A 20,338-nucleotide genomic window follows, 5' to 3' on the forward strand; every position below is an offset into this window, starting at 1 on the left:
AAAGATGAGCTTGTGGGGCCTTTTCGGGTTGAGGATGGAGTCAAGCTCAACTCCCAGTCCTACTGCCAGTTCCTGGAAGACACCTTCTTCAAGCAGTGGTACAGGAAGAAGTCTGCATCCTTCAAGAAAAACATGATTTTCATGCAGGACAATGCTCCATCACACGCGTCCAAGTACTCCACAGCGTGGCTGGCAAGAAAGGGTACAAAAGAAGGAAATCTAATGACATGGCCTCCTTGTTCACCTGATCTGAACCCCATTGAGAACCTGTGGTCCATCATCAAATGTGAGATTTACAAGGAGGGAAAACAGTACACCTCTCTGAACAGTGTCTGGGAGGCTGTGGTTGCTGCTGCACGCAATGTTGAAGGTGAACAGATCAAAACACTGACAGAATCCATGGATGGCAGGCTTTTGAGTGTCCTTGCAAAGAAAGGTGGCTATATTGGTCACTGATTTGTTTTTGTTTTGTTTTTGAATGTCAGAAATGTATATTTGTGAATGTTGAGATGTTATATTGGTTTCACTGGTAATAATAAATAATTGAAATGGGTATATATTTTTTTTTGTTAAGTTGCCTAATAATTATGCACAGTAATAGTCACCTGCACACACAGATATCCCCCTAACATAGCTAAAACTAAAAACAAACTAAAAACTACTTCCAAAAATATTCAGCTTTGATATTAATGAGTTTTTGGGGTTCATTGAGAACATGGTTGTTGTTCAATAATAAAATTCATCCTCAAAAATACAACTTGCCTAATAATTCTGCACTCCCTGTATATATTCAATACTTCACTCCTTTGACTCTCTTCAATGCACTATTATATGTCTCATCCCATACCACTCCCAATATATCCTCAACTTCCACTCTCCGACTATTGCAAAACACATACTACTTCTTTGATCTCCAAAATAACCCTTTCTAAAATCTACCCTCTTCTAGCCCTCCCAGGCACACCCCAAACTTCATTTTACTACTATGATAAGCCAAACAACCCTTTCTATATTCTTTCCTCATGTATGCCTCCTTCGACTCATCCCAAACCTCATTTTACTACTATGATCTTCCTAATCCATTTCTAGAGACTCTTTGCTCCTTCATCTCTCCTTTCAATCATCTCAAACCCCATTTTACTACTATAATCTCCCAAATAACACTTTCTAGACTATTTCCTCTTCTATTGTTCCATTATCCTATATAATCAAATTGTCAGTCTTCATGCCCACTGCTCAAATTAGCTCATATTTGCACCAAATTAGATCATAATCCACTACTAATCCTTTTTGGTTTCTGGAGTAGCATTCGACTCGCCACAAAGCACTTTGACACCTCATCAGGGGTAGTAAGTGCAATATAAAAAAAATTACAATTGCAATAAGATAACTCCAATACTAACGTATGGGAATAGCAGGCCTTGCAGTAGTGAAAAAAACACATTTTAAAGTTTTTCACTGGCAGGACATGTAAAACTCAAAGGTAAATACACTGCACTGTAAGGGATGTAAAGGCTTACCCTAGAGGTGGCATATATGTATTAAAAAGGAAACTTTTGGACCTGCAAAGGGTTTATCTTGCCAGGTTGAAATGGCAGTTTAAGACAGCATACACATGCTGCAAGTGCATACCTGAGTAGCATTTAATCTACAGGCCCTGGGTACAGGTAGTACCACTTTATAAGGGGCTTACAGGAAATTAAATATGCCAATTGGGTATAAGCCAATTCTAACATATTTTAAGGGGAGAGCACAAGCACCTTAGCATTTGTTACCAGTGTTAAATGCGCAAAGTCCAAAGGCCAGCAAGAACAAAGTCAGCAAAACAGGAGGAGTGAAGGCAAAAAGTTAGATGGGTACCCACACCAAGGATGCTAGGTCTGAGAAACATATTTTCCATGCACAAATAATCAAAGTTGTGTGTGGAGTACTGAGAAATAAACATAATCATTCACTCTTTGTTGCTCTCCCATGTCTTATCACTTATGACCTGACTTTCACAGTATCAATGGTGGCAGGAAAATAAATTTTTGAGCATTGAGCATGAAGAGAGGGGAAGAGAGGCGAAGAATTAGAGAACGATCAAGGAGAACAAGGACAAAAGTGGAACCTGCCTTTGAAGCAGTGTCAATTTGGTGCCACTCCGATGTCATAATGAAGACTTTAGTGCATTCACTGTAATCCTAGGAAAGTCATGTATTAGGTGCATTAACCTAATTAAATAAAATGTAATCATTGAGTATAATGTTATAACCATTTTCATATTAGTTGAATGTAATTGCATTTAAAACAATAACAACTCATGTAATATGTGGACTAATGTTTGAAGTTCAATATTTAAATTGTACACCTACATCACATCTATGCTTATGTATTCATAAGTCTGCTGTCATATTAGCTGTATCATGCAACCCTGGTGGAGCATATGTAATTTGTATTTACCTTAATGTAGAATTTAATATGTACATAATATACCATTAAATTAAATGTACATTAGCTTAAAGTTAGCTTGACTAGGCCTGAGATTTCCTTAATGTGAGAAACTGTTTGTCGTTTTTTGCTAACGTATTGTTTTCATTGCAGGTGCATTCTCATTAAATGTTAGTTTGGAAATAGATGTGCTATTGTTTTTACTTTTAGTCTGAGAAAAATGTCTTGCATATAGAGCATTTGGCGTTCCAGAATGAAATGACTGCCTCCTATTCATACATGTTGCAAAAGATGTCCAGAGCGCCAAGGACAGCAGCATTCCCAAGACAGCTGTGGGACGCTGCAGGCAATGGTACAAATTGCACCATAGGACAGGAGAGCACAATGGAGTTGTAGGGGAGTGAGGAAGGAGGTGTTACCTAACCGACTTCCTGCTATTTCACGAATTGATTTTAGGACACTTTCCCTTGGACTTTGAGCGGTAGAGATCTCCGACTCTGCCTTTTCCCTGTGCTTTGCTGAGTGTGGCTTAGGCTTACACTCTGCTCGCTATAAGATGACTCGTGACTGTGCTTCTGAAATGCCGACATCTTCCTCTTTATTTTCCCAAATCCTTTGTGTTTTATTTTTACTCCTTATGTTTTGGCCTTGTGTTTTCTAGTTAGATTTTTTTTCCAGTTAGATTACACATTGAGGGGATTTACCTTAATTGCACTGTTTTTGGGATTTGTTTACATTAATGTGAGTGTCAATTTGAAATAGAACTCTTTAACTTTATTTCCGTTTTGGGTCCTTATTGTGTGAACAGATTGGTTTCAATTTTAACATAATGTTGATTGGTTGTTAACTGATTCCCTAGTTAAACCCTCAGCATGGACCATCAGCCTCGAATTTAGAGCATACAATATGCTCCATCACCTTCCATTTAGTATGAAGGAACATTTAGGCAATTGGAAATGCCAGGTTCATGTAAACTGGAGGAAGTATGAGAAGAGAGTGAAAGGAACTAGCAGGGGCTAAGAGTGTTTATGAGAAGGAGGATAACCCCAGCCATGAAAGAGAGAAGCACAGATGCTGTTAATAAAATCTATAGGAGGAATATTGTACAGAAAGCAAAAAAAGGAAAGTGTCATAGAGTAGGATTATAAAAGAGTGGGCATTTAGTAGGTTGAAAGGAGGAGGAGTAAGGAGTAAGGAACAGGGAAGAGGGATTAAGTTCCCAAGAGTATGAAGACAAAATGTAGATCAACAAATGCAGAAAGAGGATGAAAGGAGCATGTAAATAGAACACGAAGCAGGAAGAGAAATAGTAAAATTAGATAAGATAACTGAGGAAGAGAAAGCTAAATATTTGTTGAAGAAGTACAAATGTTAGCTAAAATCCTACTAAATATGATTTTCAGGTCACTCCCAATCGAGCCACATTAATTTACCCTTTCACACCCATGAAAATGAACTTCTGTAGCAAGTGCCTAAATGCTAACATGTTAAAGTTGTATTCAATTCCATTACAAAGTGAACTGTATGGTGTTATCACGCATTGTAACATGCAAAACTAATTGTGTTGTGTTTCACATTGCATGAAATTATGTGCTCACATGTAATCATCTTAATTGAGTTTGACTAAGAGGCAAGGGATTATGTAATCTAACGGGTGGATTTTACCGTCGGTCATTGTGCCACAGATTCTGTTCATCTATGTCATGACAGCCAGGCAAATTACTGTAAAAAAAGATATTTTTAGATTGTGTATAGATTTATTTTTTATTTCTCCTTTGGATCTGTGAGGAAATCACCTGAAATTACAAGTAGAACAAACATTATACCACAAACTTGCATAGACTGTCAACCCTTCTTCAATTTGTATGCATTTGAAATCATTATGGACTGATTACTAAAAAAAGTGATGCTCTATTGTAACTTTGAAACTATGTTTTATGCTCTGCTCTACAAAGTCAATTCACAAACCACAAGCCATTCACAAACAAAATGGTGCACAGACACAAGAGGAACACTAGCTTCAAAAATGCAGAATTGCAGCTGACATAGCTTTTACTTGTCGTATAATGATTCTGATCTAATTTATGAACAGTAATTAGCAACACAGGGAATATGTAATACTTACAATTTCCAGTATTTTAATGAGATGTTTTAAATCTATATGTACACTGTGGGAACCAAGCTATTCTCAGCAGAATGCAATGTAGCCCGCAACAGAAAACTCAATATTACAGTATTTCATGACAAAAATATGTCCACTGTACGTCAATTCAGACAGTCATTAAGAGACAAGGCAAATACATGAAAGGCACAAAACTTGCACATTATAGAGGACCTTTCTTTATTTTTTAATGTAGTTCAAGTACTATTTAAATTATCCAATGAAATCTTCATCTTCTCTGTAAAAGTCGAATCAATGAATGATGTTATTACACTTTATACCCTACAACTGCAAAAGGTAGCACTGTACAAATATAAAAATGTGAGTACAGTTAATGGTCAAATACAAACATATTGTAAAATGACTACAGTTGATTAAGTAATGTACTGTACATCCTCAAATTAATATAACAATATTTGTATAAATAAAAGGTAGGTTGCATTTGCCTGTTTGAGCACTAAAGTGTCTGCTATGAACTGATGCTGCATCAAAGTATTATTCCATTGTTTCCTTTTGATCACTGAAAGGTGCACATAAGCTTTTGTAAAGTGTAGACAGTCTCATTTGCTGCTTTTACGTCAGCAGAGTATTTTGGTCACTCATGTTCCTCTCAGCTTCTTTCATTGACCATCAAAGTGCACACCTGAATTGTGCACAGTGAGAGCGAGAAGCCTGAATTTGCTCTGTGATCCAAAATGTAGAGCTTCTCCCAGATGAGCACCCATCATTTGTATTTCAGGGGAAACAGCATCAAACACTGTTTTTCGACGTTTTAGCCCATTACATGCATGTACAACATTAACTTGATGTATTTATTGCTTACATTTAAATAAAATAAGTTATGTTAAAATACTACGATCCTGAGGGACGGAAATGCAATGAAGTCAAAGGTTACTTATTTCGTTTTGGAATACCCTGCTATGGTAGGTGAGAGGCAAGTTAAAAAAAAACAGTTTAAGTGCCACCCTTTAGTGCTTGGATCATGTTAAGTGTCATGATCACTCATGTATTAATGGTGAAACTGCAGGTCCTTTTTCCGAGATTGTAAAAGAGCATCCCTCAATGCTCTGCTTTTCCAATTACACCATTGTTGAATATGCTATATTCTTATTCCTATGAATATCACACATCAAAATGACCATGGAAAATTGAGTTTTTTTATTGAATGAGTTATTAGTTGCATTCTCAACATAATGTATTTTTAAAAATAACCCTTGGCATGCTACACCTCATTCAGACGTCATTGGAAGATCATTCTAAAGCTTCAATACTGTAGCAGATTCCTGCTTCATAGGTAAAAGTGGAACATAGAATATGTTACTTAAAATCAATACTTTGAGCCTGCAAAATATGTATCAGCTTTATCACCTAAAACTACTTCAATGTACAACACTAGTTTCACAAAAACATGTCTGTAAGATTTATTTTTTTCTTCTATCATTACAGATATGTGGAGTCTAAGCCCAGAGTTAAAAACCATAAAAGGTATTCTACCCATGCATCCCTGAAAACTATTTGCTTCTTGCTATGACCAGGCAAACTTCAAATATGTGAATATGTGCATATGTTATCTGTGCACATATGGCACAAAAACACACACAATATGATTTCTAAGACACCGGCCCACTTACACCTTCCCCACCACATAAGACTCACTCACCATGGTTCAACAAGAGACATGTTCAGCAGCAAATAAAGTTAGTTCCATCAATACAACACACGCAATATCAAAACCGCAAGCCTCCAGTGCTTGCAAAGGGTTGAATAAGTCACCACAGACAGAGAATGATTACACAACATTTGAGGTGTGTTTAGAAAGTATAAAACACATATTGCCAAGGCAAGTTACAATGCATTTCAATGTATGGTGCACAATGCACTGCCATGTCGAACCAAACTGTCTGCACAGCCATCGTCTTACAATACAGTGCTCTCCATCACAGAGTCGTAGCAGTGCACATAGCTTGGAAGCTAGTCGTTTCACTTTGCCAAGGAACAACAACACAACATCGCTTTGCAGGTTATGAAGATCAATATCCCAAAGAAATTTGTGCTACACTAAATCTCTATATGACATCAACATTAGTGTTTGGATCAGAGATCTTGTCTGTGTAACACTGTGAAGAAAAGGGGCTTTTTTCTGGATAAGTGCCAAAAGAGTCCTCCATGCATCCAGCAACCACAAGCTGTTCAATGGCACCTTTGATCACAGCAGTAAAGTACATGGACACAAGCTTGTCAGTTGGTAGCCCCGGCATGACAACTAAAGAAAAAAACAATATGTCTGCAGCCGGGGGCAGACCATTAAAGCGAAGTGTCAAATCCTTTCTCTGCACTATCTACTTCTGCTTCAACCTCATTGGAGAGAGGTTTGTGGTTCAATTTGCCGCTATCAGGCGCCAAAGAAGAGGTGGCAGAGCTGTGCTCCCCGTCGTCGCTGAACTTCCCTTTCATTGCCTCTTGCACAAACTCTTGAATTTCCATGGGCAGCCTCTTGAACTTGTCTTGATATTCTTGATCGAGTTCCACCTGTAACTGGAAGAAAGATCACAAAATAAAGAAATTGTAATTTTTTATCACATTAATGATCCAACAGATTAAATGCTTTTAGGGTCGTTCTCACAATGTTCTGCTTTATTTGAAATATATTATTAAATCTGTTGATGGATTTCATGCAACCTATATATCCTACTTTGCAGAAAGCAAAATGTATCCAGTAGCAGAAGCACACATTTGAATCTTTTAAATTGTACGCCTATGCAAAAACATTGTGAGTAATCCTAAGGGAAGGACTGCTAGAGGAGACTTCCCCTCTGCGATCAGACAGAAGCTCTGATCTCTGAACCTAGCACTGCAAGAGGAGCTCATTTCCCCAGGCAACTATGTGTACATTGTACAAACAATATTACACATGCCTGCAGTTTTTAACTTTGTTAAAGTCTTTTTTCCTTTCAAATCATATCCAGTTTTATTAAATAAAATGCAAGAGTGAGGTTGGTTGCACAACAATGTACATCATAGAACTGAACTTAGGGGCATATTTAAGAGCCCCCAACTCCATTCTAACACCAAATTAGCGTAATTTTTTATGCTAATGTGGCGTTAAAATGCCAAAAACACAGCACCATATTTACAAAGTGGCACAATGCATGCATTGTGCCACTTTGTAACCATTTGCGCTCCATCATGCCTGCACAAGGCATAATGTATGCAAAGGGGGCGTTCTCCATTAGGGGAGCCGAAAAAATGGCTCAATGAAAGCAACATGTTTCCATGTGTCATTTTTTTCGGCACTTTTAACATCTACTTAGAGCAGAGGTTAAAAGAGGACATGCCATTGAATACAATGGGTCCTTATGCACTCTGCAGTAGTAGCACCAAAAAATTGGTGCTAATCCTACATAGTACATCAATAGCGTAAAAATAATTATGCTATTGTCCCCTACCCTGCACCATGGTGCGCCGTATTTTAAATAAAATACGGCACACAATTGGTGGCGGTAGGGGGCGCTAAAGGGCTCAAGAAAAGTGGCACTGCACTGTGTGCAGCACCACTTTTCTTAAATATGCTCCTTAGTGTGGATGAAGTAGGAAGCAGGCATCAGAGACCTATGTGAGTAATCAAGTAGTACTAGTATAATTAGAGAAAAAACCTCTGCAGTACCCATGTTGATCCAGAGGGGACCATACATCCAGTATATGATCATGCAAACATTTAACATGCAAGCACACTAACTTAGACAGAGGTCAAAAGACCTTGGTTCTTCACTATAGCATTAGCCTCCAGCACACTTCAGTATCTTACAGCCTGCAACGGTGACAGTAGCCATTGGCTATAAGAAACAGGCCCATTGGGAGAAAACACACTCAGAAAGTGAAAAGGGAAAGTAGGAGGGGTGGAAGGAATAATTGCCGGTGTAGTGCTGTGTTTTTTTGTACCAACACGACCCTTGCATTGCAAACATGGAATGATAGATATATCGCATGCCAGGAGATTTCCTGTCAGGCGGCTGGGAACTTCTTGAAATCACAGAAGCAACCTTCTATTTTCTTAACAAGGGATTGAAGAAACAGGTTCATAAAGGCAGCATTTTTTTGATATTTATGCTCACATCTACGAAACACATACACTCTCTTGAGGCATCAATGGTTCTGCAAATACCAATTGTCTAGCAACAGAGGCTAAAATGCTGTGGAACACTTACCTGAAAAATGTTTACATATATTGAGTAGCATAGAATTTAAGGTATTTAATGAATTTGCATGCCTTCATTGTAAATTAAGCTTGGTGGTCCCATACAAGAGATGTGTACCATGAATTGGTGTCAACATGGAAAACAGTAATTGTAAAAGGAGTCATAATATGTGCTATATTGGAAACCTTATTGAGTTATGTGTTTGATCAAGTGAATCGCGCTCTGTGGCTTGCACTCTAATAAATCAGGCAGTTTATTTGACCATAACCACTATATAGTGAACACTTGTTTCCATGTAAATACCACTTAAATGATTGCATGCTGTTTGAAAGCATTTAAATATCTGAGGCTACCACAGCCAGGTTTGTTCCAATATTTCTATCTTTTTTTGGCCCTTCTACCACAAACTGCCTTTAGAGTCATTGTAACACTGTACGATTTCATGACAAGAGTGACTGCAGCATTATAAGGCAAGAGTAGAAGGTCCGTTGTACTGCTATCTCTCGCTATCTCTCTCATATATATATATATATATAAATGAGAGAGATAGCGAGAGATAGCAGTACATATATATATATATATTTATGTATATGTATATATATACATACACACACACACAAACACACACACACACATATAACACAGTGGCAGTTATACACAACATAAATTTAATTCCTCAAGGGGAGGTGCAATTCTTGACTACGTGGTAGTAGATTGGTCTTCCTTCTACTTATTGGGTGACTTAAAGGTAGTAGATACACCCATTAGTGATCATAGTCTGCTGGTTTTCTCCGGGGGCCAAAGCATGTCTCCTACCTGCTCCTGGGGATTTGACAGGACCACATTTAAATTTGATAAAAAAGCAGGTAGGACACAGTGGAATCATAGGATGATCACAGAATTAAAGGGCAAATTAGAATCTACCATGGAAAATGTAGATGGTTGAGCTAATAGCAAGACTTAATCGAAAGCCAGCTAAGACTAACTTTAAGCCTATCCCCTCCCAATTGCCTTTTTAAATGGAGAAATTAATGCCCTAGTTAGGAAACAATATGTGGTATATTCCCCTGAGAGGGATGCTAGAGTGTCGTTATTAAAGATTAGAAGGAGTAGGCTTAAGGCCTGCTAGAAAAGAGAGGAATGTGACAAGCTATGGGTAGATCTGAGAGTGTCAGCGGTTATGGGTCAGATGAGGGACATTTAAACTCTAGTAGCAAAGGGCTGTGAGTCATGAGTTAGATGGCTTCCCTTGGCTTTAGAGGAAGCTAGCTTGGTTGTCTTCATCTCTAATTGTATGCAGTAAATGGACAGGATGTTGTATATACCAATTGTGAAATGAGCATATATACTCAGGACTCTCCCTCAATAAAATTAATCGAGCTGGCCTTGTGAGCGATGCACTCTTTGCAATAGGACCAGATAAAGTCCCAATTTCTATTTTAAAATAAGAATCATCTCTATGGAGCAAAATTGTGTTCCCGGTTTTTAAAAGCTGCTATATGAATAGGAGAGCACCCCCTTCCTGGACAGGGACTATCATTGTCCTGCTATTTAAGAAGGGAGATTTAAAAATTCCAGGGAACTACCGACAGACGGCCCTTCGAGATGAGGTGGGCAATTTCTTTGCAAAATGCTTACTAACCCAGATAAGAGAATGGGAGGAAGATAACAATATAATACCGATGGAGCAAACTGGGTTCAGGAGAACTAATGGAACAATTGATTATATAGCTGTCCTTCAGCTGATTAATGAGAAATTCGTAAGGGTAAGAGGAGGAGTAAAGATGCAGCATTTATAGATTTCTAAACATTTGACAAAGTGGAAAATTTTTTGCTGTGGAGACTTTCGTGACCCACAATAAATCGTTTTAGTTTGGGAAGCACTGGGATAGATTATTAGTGAGGAAGAGTAGAACCAAGTTCCAGTCAGCCCATGAGCTCTTCTTCTTAGTGGATGAAAAGCAATGCCTGAACCAGGATAATGAATGCATCCACAGCATCAACCCGAAGTAACATCAAAGCCACTGATTCTTTACCAGTCAACAGAGAAAAGTATTCTTGCTAACCAACCTCAATTCCTTACTGGGATGGCTCTGAGATGTGACAACAACTGAACTATTCTTGAGCTGTGTCGTATGAGTGTAGGAGGTATACCAATAAAAATAGCATGTTACAGTATCACTACACGTGAAAACATGTTTTCATTTAAACATAACCGACAGCACATTCAATAACACACTTTTCTCTAAAGCACATTCTTGTCAAGGAAGCCGTTAAAGTTGTGAGATCTAACTTTTTTTTCTCATGCCCTGATATAACCTCTAGATGTGCAAACCACAGCAGGAGACCTCAGATCAAATCTTGGAAAGTGAGGTCTAACTTGCAACACAACCATAAACGGAAAAGTAAGACATCACAGTACAGCAAGGCAATTTCCTACAGCCTAGTTGCTTTTAAATTAAATTAATTTGAAAAAGTGCATGCTTCCTTGGCTCCTGTGTCCAAAGCTGTTACTTCATTGCTTGACAAACCTATGTTACAGCATTCGTGAAACAGAAAGATTTGACCTCGGCTCCTCCAAGTTTCCTCATAAATTACATCTTAGACTCCTCTTCACTAACTCTTAGTAAGAATTGACAAGCAAATAACACAGACCTCCCAGATAGGCCTTGGCTTAATTAGCATACGATTATTTGCAGAAATTATGCACAAAGCCAAAAAAAATCGGTAACATTGCGTGTTGCCATGTAAAATGTCAGCTTCACCGTGTTGCACTTTTAGCACAAAATGAGTCATTGCGTCCATTTTGTGGCACAAGTACACATTTCCTTTTAAAAATACACTGCATAATGTAAAAAACAGCACCTCATGTTTGGTATCACTGGAGCATTTTTCCCGTGCTAGAACCTTTTACCCGACGAAGCCTCAATTACGACCTGGGGTAATGTCGAAATCTTAGGCATTCTTAAGCCAGTCCTAATGCGTAATGCCAGAAAGAGATTAACCTGGTCTAAATAAACTTTTACCTGGCCTACCTCAAATGAGTGTCATGAAAACTCTACAGATAACAAATCTATTAATAGAAAAATGTCATTTCAGAAAATAAAAGATCAAGTAGCTAGAGAGCTGGACTTTTTCCAGTTAGCTAAAGTCCAATGAAGGATGCAGGGCTCAGAGCAGATTCACTGATGCTGTATGCAGCGGTAGTAGGGGATTGACAGTGACTGAAGGAGACGATTCAGAGTCTTAGACGTTATAACAATTAGTGATGCACAAACTTTATATTTCTCAAGCTCAGTGTTGTGTTGATCCAGATTATTGGCTTACATGTAGCTTGCTGAATTTCCCGCTTTTGATATGTTTACTCCCTTGCGTAATTTTCCCTGTGAACAGGCATGATTTATTCAAAAGTGCTTGCTGGACCTTAAACTGGATATATGTTTTTGTGTCAGTTAAGTTTTCAGGGCCTGATTCAAAAAGGTAAATGTACACCTTTGTGTAAATTTAGGATCTTTTGCAATTCACAAAGGAAAATTTGGTAGTATCTTTATGACTATGAGTCTACACCTGTGGTGGAGTTTCTGCACATAAAATGTTAGGCAGTTCTAATGATACTTCTCGTAAAATTGCTATGTGAATTGCAAAAAATTGTAAGCTTACACTTATCTTTGTGAATTAGGCACTAAGGGCCAGATGTATGAATAAAGCCTTTTGCGATTCGGAAATAGCGATTTTTAAGAAATCGCTATTTCTGATTTGCGAAATGCAATGTATCATATTTGCGATTCGGTAATAGCGATTTCTTAAAAATCGCAAATGCTATCACCGAATCGCAAATTGCGATACAGCCCCCATTCGCTCCCATGGGCCTGTCTGCCCATAAGTGCGAACTTTTTGCATTTCCCAAATTGCGAATTCCTAACTGGAATTAGCAATTTGGGAAATGCAAACTCCAGGGTGCTGGGGGCCTAAGGCCCCCTCTGCTGCACCCCAAAACAATTTTGGAAGACATGTAAGGTGCACACATGCGAAAAGGGTGTGTGTGCGTTACTTGTCAATTTAAAAAATGCATTTTTAATGCATTTTAAAAATTTGCACATGGTTACCACCAAGGTCAACTTGGTGGTAATAGCGATTCCTTAATGCCCAATTCGCATTAAGGAATTGCTTCATACATGTGCTTAAGGGATCGCAAATAAGGATTCCTTATTTGCGATGCCGCATTTAGAGAATCGCAAATTGCGATTCTCTAAATGGGGTCGCAATTTTAAGGAATCGCTATTTTAGCGATTCCTTTAAATTGCGTTCAGAATGTCTTTCATACATTCTGAAAGGCCTTTTTGCATTCGCAAACGGGCATTCGCACCGTTTGCGAATGCAAAAAGGCTTCATACATCTGGCCCTAAATGTTTTTCTCAGCACATTGGCCATTGATGGATGTTGGCAATTTTGTTACTAACAACTAAAAAGAGGCACAAAAGTCCTCGATGGACTAGTAAAAATAGTAGCAGTTACATGTGCATGATGCTTGTGAGTGAAACATTTTGTAACTGGGAACATCCCTAATAACATTCTAAAAGGCAGAGCAAGCCTAGAACAAGACTAGAGTATGTACCACAAGTAACTCTACCTAGATTACACAAACACCTTCCAAGCAAAGGGGCTGGTTCATGGTGGCTTACAGCCACAGAGGGTAAACCCAGGGCATTCCAGTGTCATTAGCCCTATTACAAAAAAAAAAATGACCCAGATTTACTAGAATCTGGCGCATCAGTACTGATGTGCTAGATTTCTTGCACCCCCCACGCCACCTAACAACACAATTGGGTGTGTCCTGTTAACACCTGCTTTGAGCAGGGGTTAAAAATGACACAATAAATGGCGCAATGAAATCTTGTAGATTTCATTGCACCATTTTTGCGGGCCTACTAACACCAGAATGCCCCATTGTATACATTATGCCTGGCACAGGCATAATGTGTCGGAAGGGGTACCTAAGTGGAGCAATGCATGCATTGTGCCACTTTGTAAATATGGCGCAGCGCTTTTGGCCTTGTTGAGCCACATTAGTGTAAAAAATAATTACACTAATGTGGTGCAAGGAGGTGCTAGGGCCTTGTAAATCTGGCAAAATGTTTCTAGGATGAGGGATAACTCTCTGAGTTTGTGCATATCTGAAAGACAGTCAACAGACTGGAAAGGGTGCCATAATCCATAATACGACCATGGAAAGTAGGCCTCTCCTCCTTTTAATTGGCAGTAAAAGCTATAATTGTGATGCTATGAACACTTAGACCTTCTGGGCCCTGATGCCATGATACCTGCTGTACTATTGATAGCTATGCCCCTGGAGTCAAGGCAAACCATTAGCACAAAAAGGTTTTTGATTGGCTGCTTGATGTTTCAGTGCATGATTGTTCCCTAATCCCTGTGGGTGACTCTGAAGTTGGTAATGAAGGTAAAAATGTTTTTATGACCTCCTCATTGATTAGGATTCAGAATGCACCTGCTCAGATACTGACAGGACAGTTTCTCACACTAGGGCGGAGGAGTGTCGACCCCCCTGCCAGCAGCAGCAGCTGCAAAACCTTAACCAGAAAATGATAATAAACAGAGTTATTTTCTGGTAAAAGGGCGGGAAGGGGTGAAGAGCAGTGAGGGGGCCCCTCACTGCGCATGTATGATTGGCCGGATGTCTTGGGCTGGCCATACACACATGCGCAGTAGGGTCTCTCCAGCCCGGCAACACAGTTGTCGTGTTGGAGAGAGCCTGCACCTGGCGCTCCCAGACAATCCTGATGCTGCTCTGAGCAACGTCAGGATTGGCCTCAGGGCAGGCTGGGAGCCTGTGCCAGCAGCCCATCTGGAGGTGAGAGGAGCGGGGTGGTAATGGTGGCGGTGGCGGATTCAGGTAAGTTATTTTGTTATGATTAATTCCCCCACCCTGCTCAACTCCCCCACCCACGTGCACCCTGCCCCTTATCTTCACTGTGATCCTCTCCTGCTGCTGTTGGAGGTAATCAGTGGCCATACATGGCCCAGTCTGTGATTGAATGTTCCCTCCTTTCCCCTTTCAAAGGATGTCATGAGTGCGCACTATCATGCACCAGGGGAACAGATAGGCATTACCTCATTTGATTAGGGTCATATCCCAAGGATGGTGGCCTTCAGAGGACAGGAGAAGTTTGCCCCTGCATTTGAATTCCTAAACATGGAGCATTTTCTTTAAAAAACAAAAAAAGAAAACAATCCCTGTCCCTTAGAGGGATATGTACAGCATTTTTTTTAAAGTGACTCATTTGGGAAGACATCAGGGATTGCTCCCTGCTTCCCTGAAGGCTGCTTGACATGATACACAAATCGAAAAGCTGTCTGAGGGGCAGTGATGTGATGCAAAATGATGGGACCCGGTGCAGAATGTGGAAAGGGGCCCTGAGTCTCCCATATCTCAGGGATATTCATTTGCCATGAGCTTAATGGGCCCCTCCTGATGGGTTGGAGGCCCACTTCAAGGCTTGGGTGAGGGGGACAGCTGCTGTATTGTGAATCAGGTGCCACTCCAACTCTGGAGTTGTTATCTGATCAATGGTTTGTCATCTCACATGCAGTCGCAACTATTGATATACTTCATTATGAATCACCATTATGAGAGGAAACACCCTTCATGCAGCCCTCCTTGCAGTGATTAGCAAGAAGTTGCAAAAGGCATTTGTGAGTCAGAAAGGCTTTTCCACACAATGTTATGCTATGGGTGTTCTGATATCACTCTAATCAACCAGGAGGGTAGCCAAGCTCTCTGAAGCTGGTGTGTGAAGCCAGACCTGGGAGCATCTGATACATTCTATCCTTGCATTTTACAAATGCAAAGCTTGTGATTTTAAATCATAGGCTTTGCGATGGCAGAACACAATGATACAAAGTCTAGAATTCATAAAAGCAGACAATAATAAGGCTGATTGAAAAATTTACACATGACGTTTTAGCTGGTGAAAGTAAGTTAGTGTTAGTATATGAACCTCAGGAAACTGTGAAAAGCCTTTGTAAATGGGCGATTTAATGTCTGGCAGCCATCATAAAACTAGAAGACCCAATATTAAAATTTACTCCCAAAATAAATTAAGATGTATCTAGAAGAAGGTGCCTCCTGCTTGCATGGTGGTATTAGAATGTTCTATTAAAATTAGAGGCCATATTTTACGAATGATTGGTGTAGGGCAGGGCCGCAAGTCTTCTTATGTTGCTGCCCTACGCCAATGCGAAATAGCAGGAATGCACTGTATTTACAAAATACAGTGCATTCCTCACCTTTCCCCCTGCACAGGTGCATAATTGGCTGCCCAGCACCAATGCAGGCACCCTTGCACCATGGTGCCAGCAGCAAAAGCTGCAAAACTTTCACAATGAGGGTATAATATGTTTAAAATGCTTGTTGTGAGGGATCACTGGAGTGTTTGGAGTGGCAGATCTCGCATGAACAAATATATGTTTGTTATATTGTTTATTTTTTGAGGAACCTATGAAGCCAGATGAGGTGTATTTTGCTTTGGGAGATGAAAATGATACAAAAAGCTCTACGTCAGCTAATGGGTCAATTCAGTGCAAGGTTAGTGAATGCTCTGGATGACATCCCTTGAATGATCATCTTTATCAGAAGGAGATTTTCTCTCCTCAGCAGGCAGGACTGGAAGGATTTGGCAAAACACAGCTTTACCACCTCAGCTATTTATGGCTGGGGGGGTACAAAGAATTAGTTGTAGATTTGAAAATCTCTGACTGAGATTTTGTGTGGCAAAGGATGTGGAGGTTATAGTTTCTCTGGATTGACTCAGGCACTTTAGTCCAATATTTAGTTAAGGTTCAGAAATCCTCAGTAGTGATTTCTGCTAACAGCATCACTAGCTACCACGAATCAACATTTGCAGTTTAGTGCTTCTCAAACCTCTTTTCACAGCTACTTCAGTTTTGATACAACTATGCTTTCAGAGACAGCAGAATACACAGACATTTAGGTACATGGGGCCTCCAAATACAAGCAGGCAGGAAAATATAGTCCCAGGACTCGGGAGTGTCTTTGGGGTTGTCTTCCCAAGTGCTGTTGGCTGGCATAGTCCAGAGGCACCTTTGATACAAAAGGGAGCAAGTGCTCACTTCTTTTTCATTCAGGAACCAGGGCCACCTTCACCATCCGAAGACGCTGTGAAGCCCATGAGAACCATCTATCTACGTTACAGAGATGAGTTGTGCTTCTAACACAGCAAATATTTAACATTTACACCAATAATAAAATGTACCTAAACAACCTACATCCACTTTTAGTACAAGGAGAAATCATCAAAATCTTAGAGCATTGGGTTTGATGCCCCTAAATTCTCACAAGCTACTTACATTGAATCCCTTAATGACAGGTAGCTTTGTCTTTCAAGAAGAGGATATTAGATCATCTGCCTTATTGTGCTGCTCCCTTTAAGTTAAAATAAGAAATCACTTGTGACACATAACTGAGCTACACCCTCCTAAGAATTGTTAAAACAACAGTCTTCTCTTCCCCCAGTTATTTAAGACTATGCAGCGGCTGACTAGAGATTCTTTATTGGTTAAGGAGCAGGCACCATTAAGGTGATATTTTTATAACTAATTAAAAAACAGAGAATTAAAAACAATATTTCACCAAATGAAGTTCCATTTCTTATACATTCAAGTCAGGTTTCATGAAGATAATTGTTACCACCAGGGAGATCTGTTTTAGCACTTGAATTGTATTTAGAATTCATCTGTCACACAAGCCTGTAGGCATCTGTTAGACTTTATACTGACTAGAAGCTGCATGTAATTGTATTACACAAGTGTAATCTAATTTAAATTCAGAATAATCGACTAAGCATTCTTGTGTAAATTTATGACCCCTTACGTTTTAATTGATCTCATAATTTTCTCTCACATAAGACTTGATTTAAGCAGAAAATATCCATTGGGAACTGTAATCTTGATATGTCTCACAAGGCCTTATTCTGCGCTATCAACATTCACCTTTAGAAAATGGATAAACAATACTATGGGACTTGTTTCTCATTAGCCTGTCATACACAAGAATTTGTTACAAATATGAGATTCATGCAGACATATGCCTACACCTATTATTACACATTGTTAGACTTGGTATCCTTGGCGTGGTCTCCCCTAACTTTATGCCTCTGTTTTCCAGGTTGTTGATGTGTGCTGGGCTCTGTTTTTGCAGTTTTTGTTACTCTGAACACTTTTCCAATGCTATCCAGTGCTAAAGTGCAAGTGCTCCTATGTAAATCATATGTGTAATTTACATTCCATGATTGACACATTTGATTTACTAGTAAGTGCCTAGAACAGTGCAATAGAGGTGCTCAGGGCCTGTAAATCAAATGCTACTAGTGGGCCTGCAGCACTGGTTGTGCCACCCACATAAGTAGCCCTGTAAACATGGCTCAGACCTGCCACTGCAGTGTCTGCGTGTGCAGTTTTAAATGGGCAACTTGACTTGCCAAGTGTACCCGCTTGGCAGGCCTAAACCTCCTCTTTATATACATGCAAGGCACCCCTAAGGTAGGCCCTAGGTAGCCCCATGGGCAGGGTGCAGTGTATGTTAAAGGTGGGACATGTACGTATGTGTTTTACATGTCCTAACAGTGAAATACTGTCAAATTTGGTCTCACAATTTAAAAATACATCTTTTAGTGAAGTTGGTTTTTAGATTGTGTGTTTGAAAATGCCACTTTTAGAAAGTAGGCATTTTCTTGCTTAAACCATTCTGTGACTCTGCTTGTTTGTGGATTCCCTGTCTGGGTCAGTTTGACAGTTGGGCTGTTTGCACCTCTCTCTAGACAGTGACACAAAGGGAGCTGGGGTGTCGCCTGCATATCCTAATGAGCCATCTGTGCTGGGAGGGATGGGAGGAGTGGTCACTCACATCTGAAAGGGTTGTGCCTGCCCTCACACAATGCAGTCTCCGACCCCCTGGTGTGTGTCTGGGGCCTGGTCTGGGCAAGACAGGATTTCACAGACAAGAGAGACTTTCCTTTGAAGAAGGCCTACTTTAAAGGCAGAAAGGGTTATAAGAAGAGAAACAAAAACCCCTGAAGAGTAGATTACTTCAATGATTCAAGATTCAAGAAGAGCCTCTGCCTGGAAAAGAGCTGAAGAGCTGAGGAGAAGTGCTGCCCTTCCTGTGACTGTGCTTTGTGGAGCTATCCTACAGTTGCTGATTCTGCCTGTGCAAGGGGACAAAGACTGGACTTTGTTGCATTCCTGCTTTAGAAGAGACTCCAAGGGCTTGGACTAGAGCTTTTCTCCTGTTTTTAAGCCTCAGGGACAGCAAAGGCTTCACCAACCAGACCTCAGTTTACTTGCCACAGGGTGCCATTCCAGTTCCTGGATCCCTGGAAGTGAATTTCTGGAGAAAAGACAGTTTACCGATGTCGGACGATGCGACTTCGTAAAGGACACCGCTGCCCTGAACCATCACGCCGCTTGCCCTGAGGCTGTGGACCTCACTGAGTGTGAATCCGATGGCCCCGTGAGCTGACGCCACTAACCCGGAACCACAACGCCGCCTGCCCCAAGACTGTGGACCTTGTAGAAGTTCAACGACACTGTACGCCACGCTTCGCTGCAATTGCTGATCCTGCCCGACTTCGCTGGCACATGAGTGTCGTAAGTCCAACGTCCATGACGATCCGATGCCATCGCAGCACCTGCTCCCTGTGATGTCATCACGACCCCGTGAGGTCACCCCGAAGCATCGTAACTCCGCCGGATTTCACAACTGCTGGAACCAAGGGACCGACATAGCATCCAAAGCTGCCTCACCTCCACCGCCCTGTAGAGAGGACCCGACTCTTCTGCGAGACACCGCAGACTTTCTGCCCTGTGGCACCTGAACCAATGCTGCATCGGATCCAGCGAAACCGCTCTCCCCGACTCTGTGCACCAACCTGTTTTCTACTTGTTCTGAAGGTACTGTACCTGAGGGTCGACCAACTCGGTGAACATTGCCATTGGCATCGCATTGTAGGAAACAACGCGGTTACAATGCCGTGTTTTACCAACTTGCAGTGTTTTCACCTCAAATCACTGTTTTCTTGCTTTTATGTGCTAAATTCGTATTTTAACCATATATTGTGGATTTTTATCATATTTGGTCTTGTTTATTTAGATAAAATATTTAATATTTTTCCAAACCTGTGTTGTGTCATTTTGTAGTGGTTCACTGTATTACTGTGTGTGTTGGTACAAATACTTTACACTTTGCTTCTGAAGTTAAGCCTGCCTGCTCGTGCCAAGCTACCAAGAGGTAAGCGGGGGTTAACTGAGTGTGATTCTCTTTTACTCTGACTAGAGTGAGGGTCCTTGCTTGGACATGGGGTAACCTGACTGCCAACCAAAGACCCCATTTCTAACACACATCAATTCTTGTGAGAAGTATACTTCTTCACAGAATTCTACACACTCTTCCACCATGGACTGCAATTCACCAAAATGCCAGGGGTAGCAGAAGTGACATCACATGATGTTTCATCTG

The 20,338-nt window shown here is 40.4% G+C and overlaps 1 protein-coding gene across 2 annotated transcripts in view; it reads right to left on the minus strand.

The window, feature by feature from the left end:
• Positions 1-4,178: 4,178 nt before the first annotated feature.
• Positions 4,179-20,338, minus strand: part of PLCB1 (phospholipase C beta 1) — a 2,042,221-nt gene continuing 2,026,061 nt past the window's right edge. Inside the window, exon 32 of one of the 2 annotated variants that reach the window (XM_069234146.1) lies at positions 4,179-7,120. In XM_069234146.1, the coding sequence (XP_069090247.1) occupies positions 6,896-7,120 (225 nt within the window). In that variant the 3' untranslated portion in view covers positions 4,179-6,895. Of the gene's footprint in view, positions 7,127-20,338 lie in introns of both variants that reach the window. The other variant, XM_069234145.1, reaches the window with a different exon arrangement.

Source organism: Pleurodeles waltl, chromosome 5 (genome assembly GCF_031143425.1).
Source record: "Pleurodeles waltl isolate 20211129_DDA chromosome 5, aPleWal1.hap1.20221129, whole genome shotgun sequence".
NCBI lineage: Eukaryota > Metazoa > Chordata > Amphibia > Caudata > Salamandridae > Pleurodeles > Pleurodeles waltl.